The 10561-nt window shown below is 45.4% G+C and overlaps 1 protein-coding gene across 1 annotated transcript in view; it reads right to left on the bottom strand.

Annotated features, from left to right (window-relative positions):
- Nucleotides 1–10335, bottom strand: part of CEP104 (centrosomal protein 104kDa) — a 42835-nt gene extending 32500 nt beyond the window's left edge. The window contains exons 1-5 of the mRNA XM_015414685.1: nt 10277–10335; nt 6164–6291; nt 4142–4315; nt 2766–2904; nt 2371–2433 (exon numbers count right to left, since the gene is read on the bottom strand). Coding sequence (XP_015270171.1) covers nt 2371–2433; nt 2766–2904; nt 4142–4315; nt 6164–6276 — 489 coding nt within the window. The 5' untranslated portion in view covers nt 6277–6291; nt 10277–10335. The remainder of the gene's footprint in view (nt 1–2370; nt 2434–2765; nt 2905–4141; nt 4316–6163; nt 6292–10276) is intronic.
- Nucleotides 10336–10561: the final 226 nt, after the last annotated feature.

Raw genomic sequence — 10561 nt, 5'->3', positions numbered from 1 at the left:
GAATACATCCACTGCCCCTCTGTGGTTGTGTGTTGCAAAAAGGAAGACTGCAAGAGGTGAGCAAGCTCAGTTACAGGGACATGCATTTGCCATTATCGAGATGCTCGCTGACGCACTTCCAGGTTCCTCGGAACTGTGTCAGCAAACAACTACAACTGCGCTGCCGCTACTGAGCGGGCATATACATTATTGCCCCTCCTCACTATTTACCATGTAAAAGTGTGCTACGCTTACAACATTAATGTGCAACACTACTTTAATACTTTACACAGAGAGTGGTTAAAATGTGGAATTTGCTGCCAGAGGTTGTAGCGATGGCCACAGGAATAAAGAGCTTTAAAAGGGGATTACAAATAACACTTCACATACGAAATTTACGAGGCTCTGGTCCCCGGTACTGAATTATATGACGAAACATGAGATATTGCCCACTAACCATTATTATCATAGGTGGTTGTTCTTATAAAGCATTAGTTACTCGCGTTATTTGTATAGAGAAGTTAGTATTTACCCACGGTAGGGTCTTTAATTTTATTCGAGGGTGCAAAACTTAGGTGTAGTCATGAGATGAAATAAGTAAAAATTAGCTTATTAAGATCACCAAGAGACAGGATGAGGTCTCTTCTGGTTCATAGTCAACCCAGTACGCACAATGATTATAATTCTTACATCTCTATAAGATAACTTGTATTGTATACGTTTGAGTTTTTCTCTCCGTCTGGATTTATTTGTAATGTTATGAATAAGAATAAAAAAATAAATTTTATATAAAAAGGGGGGGGATTACACAGATTCATGGAGGATAAGTCTATCAATGGCTACTAGCCATGGTGACTGAGGGGAACCTCCACATTCAGAGGCACTAACTCTCTGAATCCTAGAGCCATGCGGAAGGCGTTGGCCTCTATGCCCTGTTGTTGCCGCCCCTCCAGAGGAACCAGTTGGCCACTGGGTGAGACAAGATGTTGGAATAGATGGACCATTGGTCTGATCCAGCAGGGCTCTTCTTATGTTATATTAACTGTGGCCTGGCCTAGCCTGGTCTCGTTAGGTCTCAGAAGCTAAGCAAGGTATTTGGATGGGAAACCACCAAGGAATTTCAGGGTCCCTATGAGGAAGGCGATGGCAAGCCACTTGTTAGTCTCTTGCCTTGAAAACCCTATGGGGTCACCATGTTGACTGCAACTTGACTTACACACCACACACTACAATAAACAACAAGAGGGAGGGTCTGCATTAAACTCTGTTACAGAGCTCTAGGGACTGATATTCTGGGTTCCGTTCTGATCCCCACTTAAGGACCCTTTCGGGTGCAATCGAGCCAGTTTGGTGTAGTGGTTAAGAGTGTGGACTCTGATCTGGGAGAACCGGGTTTGAGTCCCCACACCTCCACATGCAGCTGCTGGTGTGACCTTGGGTAAGTCACAAGTTCTCTCAGAGCTGTTCTCTCAAAGAGCAGTCCTCGAACGAGCTCTCTCAGCCCCACCTACCTCACAGGGTGTCTGTTGTGGGGAGGGGAAGGGAGATTGTAAGCCGCTCTGAGACTCTGAGTGAAGGGCGGAGTTTAAATCCAATCATCATCATCTCCTCCTCCTATACACGAGTGACAGCAAGTCCCGGTGAACTTGTTGAGACCTGTGTGTGTGTAAAGTGGTGTCAAGCTGCAGCCGACTTAGGGTGACCCCACAGGGTTTTTAAGGCAAGGGATGAACAGAGGTGGTTTGCCATTGCCTGCTTCTTTGTAGCAACCCTGGACTTCCTTGGTGGTCTCCCATCCAAGTTCTAACCGGGGTCGACCCCGATAAGCTTCTTTTTTCAAAAACAATTTATTAGTATATATTATTAGTTCAAACATACAACATATTTTTTGTTATACATCCTTTCTTCACTCCCCTCCCCCCCCCTGGCTTCCCACAGTGCTCCAACCTCCAGCACATTTCTTAGTTCTTTTCTATTTTCCACTTATCTTCTAATCATAGTCTACCGATAACGCTTCTTTCTACTAATATTTTCTCTTAATTAACTTTCATCTAATAACATTAACTTTTCAATAATTGTCAAAGCAAATTAAATTGTTCTTTACATCCCAATATTTTTCTAAATACTCTTTAAAGTCTTTCCAATCTGCATAGAATTCTTCACCCCGATAAGCTTCCGAGAGCTGACGATATTGGGCTAGCCTGGTCCATCCAGCTCAGGGCTGTTGAAAATAAGACTGGGCTGCAAGTGCCTTCAGATTTACAATTTCAAGAGTGGAGCACCTCTGCCTAAATAAAGCCAGCGACAAAGCAGACGATTCCTGCACCTCTGTCTAAGAGAACACAAGGGCAGAGGAAACACTTCCCCCACCTCATTACTGAACCCACTTACATGGCTGAAGTCATTGGTATGGTCTACTGCTTCGCCAATGATGTTTATCGCTACGAGAGCCACCTAGAACACCGAGAACAAAACAAAGAGATAAGGGTAAGGAACCACATACTGTGAACTAAACAAAGACTTACATCCTACACCAAGAAAAGTGTAGCCCTGCAAAAAAAAAAAAAAAATGCAGCCCAGCATAGCTGCATATTTTTTATGTTGCCGAATTTTGCTTTCCATCCCCCAATCAGTGAAGGCAAGGCCAGGAACTCAAAGGCTGAAAATCACTGCCTTGCAAACTCTGAATTAGATAAAGTCTCAGCCTGACTTCAAAAAGACAGTGTTCTTCTGTCTGCTGAAGGATGTTTGCAACAGGGACCAGAGAAACTCCCCCAGCATCTTACCTGACTGTACAAGTTGTACCTGTTGACATAGTTTTTGTGGAAAGTCAACTTAAGGTACTGGCCAACTGCATCCATGTAGACGGATTTCAGTTCTCGGGCCTTGTAGCTTGTCTTCTCATTGTCTGAGAGCGACACGTAACTGTAGTGGAGGGAGAGAGAAAACATGACAGAGTAATGGTGCCAGTTCTGTGAAGGTAGGGGCAGCTTCCAGGCGTGGTCACCACTTAAAGACATCATAACCTCACCTGGTGCTGAAGCAAATATCCCATCATGCACCCCAAAATAAAACACACAACATGACTGCCTGTTCACCTTGGCTACCTTGATTTTCCTCCCCACGTACCCATGCAAAAGCTACCACTGCAGCCAGATCCTTCCTCCCCACAAAAGGGATGGTTTCCATGAAGCTTTGTCTTAACCCTTTTCATTTTCACCCTCGCTGGAAGTGAAGCCTAATACCTATGGACAACGTTTCTCTTGCTGCTGCCATCTTGTACTCTCCCTTGGTGAACTTTAGATTGTAAGCTCCTAGAGGCAGGGACCTGGGTCTTTTGTGTGAGAGTCCATCTTACATTCCAGTCACCTCAACTAAGTTCCTGGAATAGGTAAAGTAAAGGTAAAGGTTCCCTTGCTTGAAAGCCAGTCGAATCCGACTCTAGGGTTGCGGTGCTCATCTCCGTTTCAAAGCCGAAGAGCCAGCGCTGTCCGAAGACGTTTCTGTGGTCATGTGGCCGGCATGACTAAACACCAAGGCGCATGGAACACTGTTACCTTCCCACTGAAGTGGTCCCTATTTATCTACTTGCAATTTCTTGCTTTCGAACTGCTAGGTTGGCAGGAGCTGGAACTAGAGACGGGAGCTCACGCCGTCTTGCGGCACCCGGGTCTCGATCTGCTGAACTACTGACCTTCCACAGCCTGCAGTTCAGCGTCTTAACCACTTGAGCCACCGCAGCTCCTCCTGGAATAGAGCAGACCTCAAATCATACTACATTTCAGTGGCTGATTGACTCTTGTTAGGGAAAACCAGAGCTTGGGCACCCTCAGGTATGCTTGCTTCCACTCCTTTAGCTGCTTTAGGGGTACTTCAAGATGGCAGCTTCCCTCTGCAAATGTCAGGTTACACCAGGTGTGGCACACAAGGTACCACAGGAACTGGTATGTGCTTGTATTAGCATTACTGCTGCTGGGCCTACAAGTCCATTTGGACCACTGAGAATCGCCACACACTGCTCCCCCTTGCGGCTCATCTGTGCCAGCTCAATGCAGCCAACACTCAAGCAATCCTCCAGCTCTTAACATTGTAACAACTACTTTGATTGGGTCAGATAAACACCGATGAGGGCACAGGGACATCTGCAGTAGGGAAGACCTACCCAAGTCTTCGGAACCTCTCTGACTTGTATGGTGCAAAGTACTCAGGCAGGTTATCGCTGATATAGAACTCGATTTTGCTGGAAATCATGTACTGGTGAGCCAGCAGCTGTAGTTTTCGAATTCTACATCGCTCCACCATCTGAAGGACGATCTCTTGGGGATACTGGCAGAGCCTGGAAGACACACGCAAGTCCTTCATCAGCCAAAAACTCAGATTACATTGCGGGGTGGGGGTGGGGCAGAGAGTTGGAGGCTTCATCTTCAGGAGCATCAACAGCAGGCACCAAACTCAGCTTGCCGGTTTTTCACAAAGAGATGGAGAAGAAAAACTGAAAAACTGAAAAAATATCATGCAAACGTACAAACCTTATTTCTTCACAAAAGAAATCTGTGAGGTACGTCATCAAATAAGCAGCAGTTTGATTAAGGCCATTTTGTATAGCCCAGAACTCAGCAAGGTTTTGAGTGTCAGCCTTTTCCAAATGCAAGCCTAACCAAACCATTTAAAACTAACTTCAGAAACTAAGCAGTGGTACAATAGGCTGATGACCACATTAAAATGTGCTTAGTACATTTTTATCTTGCCCTTCCCTCAAGGAGCTCAGAGCATTGTATATGATTCACTTTCCCCCATTTGATCCTCACAATAACCATGCAAGGTAGGCTAAAGGTGCTTGCCCAAGGTCATCCAGTGAATTTCATGGCAGAATGGGAATTTTGTTTTATTTATTAAAACATTTATATCCCACCTTTCTTTGTAGTTCAAGCTGAGGTTTGACACCTAGTGTGTGCTGTCCCAGACCCTAGTCCGGTTCTCTAACCACTATACAATACTAGCTAAGAAAGAAAGAATTAAAACCCAGCATCACTCTGAACATGAAGGATATAAAGCAGCCCCTCCCATACTTGCTCTACTGTAAGAAGGGGGAGAACCTGATCACGATGGTAGAAAACAGTTGCTAAACTATTTGGGCTCCAAGGGGAGTTTCAGAGATACTGCTTTCAAGACCAGCACTGCCTAAGTACGTGTCCTCCCTCATCCAAAACGGGGACTGGTCCGAAAGGCGCGGCGACGTGACGACGCAAGCTCGGCTGGAGCCAATTAGGCCGATGCAGGGATCGTCACAGAGTTGCGGGCGACGGAACCACCCAGCAGGAGCCGCTACAAGAGTCAAGCCAAGCTGAGCCACTGCGCAGAGTCAGAGGAAGGAGAGCCGCTGGATTGACAAAACTAGCCGGTAGGGTGCCTGATAGGCATTCCCCTCCCCAGTACTATGTGGCCCTAGCTAGGATTGTTAACTTTTATGCTGTAAACCGCTCAGAGCCCTTTGGGGGTGAGCGGTCTAGAAATTGAAAGTTAAATAAATAAAATATTCATAAACAGGTATCACAAAACCTGTATTCTTTTACTTATTAGAAACAGATCTTGCAGTGGTCAGTATAGGTGCCAGAAAAAATCCTACTAAAGAAGGAACTTTACTTTTACATACATACATTTGTGGAATTCATTTTGTGAGGGGATCCTTTGTCATGTTTTCCCAACACAATTCAAACACCTCTTGGCAACTAAGAGGGACAAACCCGCATTTTTAAAGTAAAGGATGAAATTCTCAAGAGGCCGGGGGAGGAATCCCCAATGTGGGGCCTGTGGGTGCCATGGTACCTGGTGGGGCTTTTGCCCAGCAAGGCTCTTGATTGGCTGTAGAGGTTTTTAAAACCAGTTCTTTGACAGAAGTGGCCACCACAGCACAAGGATCTTCACCTGTGTGACTGAAGGTAAGCTACGGCAGCCATTCTGTAATTGGCTCCGCCTCCGGTGGCAGCCATTTCGGGGAGTCGTTTTGTGGCTGTGCACCTTGTGTCAGAATTCCAAAGATGACCGCAGGCTCAAAAAGCTCGGGGACCCCTGGGCTAGAGACCCCATGCAAAGGTATTGCCAGAACCCACATGGAACCCACAAACCTGACACCATCTGAAATGGGGGCGAAGGCTTCCCTCAGATCTCTTTTTATTTACAGTACCTTGGTGACCTCCATCCATTGACGGTTGGTGCATGGACCATCAGTTCTTTTGCGCTGAAGCCATCTTCATGTCCTGATGAACTTATAACGATAAAACCAATCTTGTGTGGCATCCTGCCCCCCTTGATCTAACCAGAAACACACAAAACAAGAAAACAGCCCATCATTCCTTAGAAATCACATACTTCTGTTAAATCAGGGGCCATAGCCTTTACGCAACCTGTCTGAAGCCAGCTGGCCACATCCAGTCTCAAACTTACATCCTCTGAGTCCTCACTAATGATGCTGAGAGGTTTAAACACACTTATTTTCGCTAACCCCTCCTGTAAAACCTCTGAATATGATATCATTCCAGCAGACACACTGAAGGGCTTTTCATCAAGCTGGGATGGAAAAACATTTCAAATTCATAAACCTTTTTAGCAGTCCCCAGTTATAATCCTTTGTGAAGTCCAGACTGAGCCCATTTATTTCTGTGGGCTGAGACTGGAGCAACCGTGCACAGGATTGCACTGAATCTCATTCTTTTAAGCACAAAACTTCAGCACTGCACTACCTTCGTAGATTAAGGAACCCTGGATGAGAAACATTGTTCAAGGCTGCAGAATGTGCTCCTGACAGAGGTGAACCCATGGTCCAGCTTGACTCTAGCTAATAGACTGGACCATCTCTGGCTCTGCTACACCATTAAACTGTGGGTAAGGAAGAAAATGATATGAAAAGTTGAAGACAGCAGGAAAAGAAGAAGACCCAACATGAGATAGATTGTCTCTTTACGGGAAGCACAGCCCTCAGTTTGCAAGAGCTGAGCCGGGCTGTTAATGACAGGATATTCTGGAGGACATTAATTCATAGAGTTGTCATAAGTCGGAAGCGACTTGTTGGCACTTAACACACACACACACACAAGAACACAGCTCAGCATTCATTCTTCAGCACTGGCCAGCTCCCAACTAGTTAAAGCTCTCAAGCAGAGCACAAAAATTATCACTTCATCTATTGTTCATCCCTATTGTTAATCAGAGCCTCCGTTTGAACATGGAGTTTCCTTTTAACCATTACAGCTAAAAGCAGTTGCTGAATCCTTATATATTTGCTGAATCCTTAAGAAACAAAACAACCCCCCCAGAGGTTTTATGTGGCACACTAAGCTTATAACACAACAATAGTATTTATATATTTCAAAGCCACCCAGAGAAGTGCTCGAGGCGGTTTACAAAATTAAGAATGTTAAAATAACTACGCAGCAGCATTAAATAATAGGAAATCCAAAACCTATTTAAGAAAAAGGGGGGGAAAGCATAGCAGGAAGAAGAACAGCAAATGACAACAACAACAAGTCACCATGAGAGCCATAAAAATGGCCTGCTAAATGAAACAACTTCAGGTAGAACACAGGCAGTAAAAATAAGTGGTAAAACAGCTAGAAAAGAACTCAATTAAGAGCCTAGACAGATGAAATCTTCTTTGCCCCTCACTTAAAAGATAGCAGGGTAGGCCCCAGGCAAAATTCCATGTGGAGAGCAATCCACACATGGGGTATCACAACGAAAATGCCACATCTCTGCCTGCCACTTTCTTCACCTCCATGGGTGTGGGTACAAAGAGCAACATTTGATTTTAACTGGTAGGCAGCATACTATGGAAAAAGGGTGTGCTTCATGTACCTGGTCCCAAGCCATTTAAGGCTTCTAGAGACAACACTTTGAATTGTGCCTGGAAGCACTAAACAGCCAGTGCAGATCTTTCAACCCAGTATGATCTCTGTAACCAGTCCCTGAGTGTAGCTTGCCTATTTTGTACTATTTGGAGTTTCTGAACAGTCTTCAAAGGCAGCCCCACACAGCTCTGCTAGACTGCAGCCCATTCCCTGAGTTTATTGTAATCTTTGGTCATGAAATCAATCTGGCAGGCCTAGACCAAAAGCCACATAATGCAGCAGTCGGTCTCCAACAGCAGTAAGTTTTACATCCCAACAAAAGGCCAGTATAAAGGTGATGGTCATCCCCTATTGGTTGCGCCTAGTATCTGGGATTCAGAGGTAGACTGCCTTAGAAGGTGTGATTGAACTATACTGGTTAATAGCTGTCAATAGCCCACCCTCTTGATTAATTGGAATACTGCACCCAAGTACATGGACAGCATGCCTTTCATGATAGTACCAGGGGTAGCTGTGTTAGTCTATTGTGGCAAAATAAAGCAGGAGCTCAGGGGCATCTTAAATACTAACATTTATTCCAGCATGAGCTTGTATATGTCATAAAAAGTGATCTCTAACTCATGAAATCTTATGCTGGAATAAATGCTGTTAGTCTTTAAAGTGGCCCTCGACTCTTTCTTTATTACAAAAAAGACAGCCAGAGCTCGTTTCCTGCTTAGTAATAGTCCGCCTTTGAACATGAACAATCCATTTAACTTCCAGACATCCATCGCCCCTGCTAACTCCTCCCAGCTCTCAACAGTCATTGGAGGAACAAGAGGTAGCAGGCAGGCATCCTTTCAAAACTGCCCAGAGAACCTCCTTGTTCAAAAGCAGTATTTTAAATTAATATTTGTATCATTCCTAAGAGGCTTGTTACATGTCTGTAAGCTACTTTGGAAGCAAAAAAACCCAGCACTGCCCTCAAACACTGTATTATTACTTAGATAATTTGTATCCCGTCTTGTTCAGCGTACCAAAGTATGAAATAGGGGAGAACAATGTAAGCTGCTCTGAATCTCCTCTGGGGAGAAAAGTGAGATAGAAATGAAGCAAAAAAATTATATACAAACTTGTCTAGCTCCCCCTCTTTTTCTGAAAAAGGAACAATCTAAGACAATGCCCCCCCCACTACCAACATATGGCGTTCCTTAAGACTAGGGTTACCAACTCTGGGTTGGAAAATTCCTGGAGATTTGGGGACGGAGCCTGGGGAGAGGGATATAATATAACATACAGTCCACCCTCCAAAGCAGCCATTTGCTCCAAGGGGGGATGATTTCTGTATTCTGGAGATCAGTTATAATTCTGGGATAACCACCGGCCCCACCTGAAGATTGTAACAATTTGTTGCTCTTGTTCAGTTGCACAGTCGAGTCCGACTCTTCGCGACCCCATGGACAAGATCTCGCCAGGCCCTCCTGTTTTCCGCCGTCCTCTGAAGTTTGCTCAATTTCATGTTCGTTGCATCTATGACACTGTCCAACCATCTCATCCTTTGCCATCCCCGTCTTCTTTGACCTTCAATCTTTCCCAGCATCAGGGTCTTCTCCAGTGAGTGCTCCCTTCTCATTTGGTGGCCAAAGTATCTCAGCTTGTATTGTAACAATACAGCCCACTAAATGCTGTATCCAGGTAGTCAGCCGTGTTGGTCTGAAGCAGCGGAACAAACAAGTCCAGTGGCACCTTTAAGGCCAACAAAAGTTTATTCAAGGTATGAGTTTTCATGTGCAAGGTATGAGCTTTCTTGCACGCGAAAGCTCATACCTTGAATAAACTTTCGTTGATCTTAAAGGTGCCACTGGACTCTAAGTTTGTTCTAAATGCTGTATGTACGTGTTTTACAATGAACAATTACAACACCAAACCTTATCTCTTTCTACTGTGATTTCATATAACTAATATAAGTATATCGGCCAGCAATATCCATAATCAAAGTACATAGATATTAATAATATAATAATAACAATAATACCAAATTGATTCCAACAATCGAATCAGGAACAGAAACAAAACACGGATAACAGATCCAAAGCATTCTCATGTAGTTCATCAAGACGTTAGGTGTAATAACGACGGTGAATACAGACAAAGTCCTCTAGTTGTACCACGATCCTGCGGTTGTTGGCAACCCTACTTATAATAAGACACCTATACGTTTTTTGTGAAGAATTCCCTGAGGGCCCCCCCCCTTCTCTGTTCAGAGCCACCCTAGGCAAAAGCACGCCCCCACTGTCACGTACCTTCCCATGGGCCTTCCTTCTGGCGTGAGGGACCGCCGCCTGTCTATGCCAAGGAGGAGGGCAGAGGCCCACACAGCCGGGGCGGCCGCTCAGTTGGTCCCTGGAAGGCCTCTGAGGGGCACCCCCCCCCCGCTCCGTCTAACTAACCGCCCTCTTCTCCCCCCCACCTACCTTATTACGTCTCCATCACTAGGGCCGCTGATCTCCTAGCAACCGCTCGGGTGCTACTGCGCAGGCGCAAGTGGGTGCCCGGCAGCGCAAGAACGCTCGCCCGCTACTCTTGCGCATGCGTCAACGCGTCTCCCCTCCGCCTCCCTCTCCACTAACGCATGCGCTCTGTCTACTTCTCAGCCCTTCTGAGCCTTGGAGTTTTTTACAGTTGCGTGCGCGCCATAGATTAAAAGCTTCTCCATCCCCGCGACTGTATTCTGGTTAGGCATTTGGCTGTTGGGGTGG

Source organism: Gekko japonicus, unplaced genomic scaffold (assembly GCF_001447785.1).
Source record: "Gekko japonicus isolate JY-2015 unplaced genomic scaffold, Gekko_japonicus_V1.1 scaffold1156, whole genome shotgun sequence".
In the NCBI taxonomy this organism is placed as follows: domain Eukaryota; kingdom Metazoa; phylum Chordata; class Lepidosauria; order Squamata; family Gekkonidae; genus Gekko; species Gekko japonicus.
The sequence above is the reverse complement of the archived record's forward strand: the minus strand, read 5'-3'. Positions and strand labels throughout refer to the sequence as shown.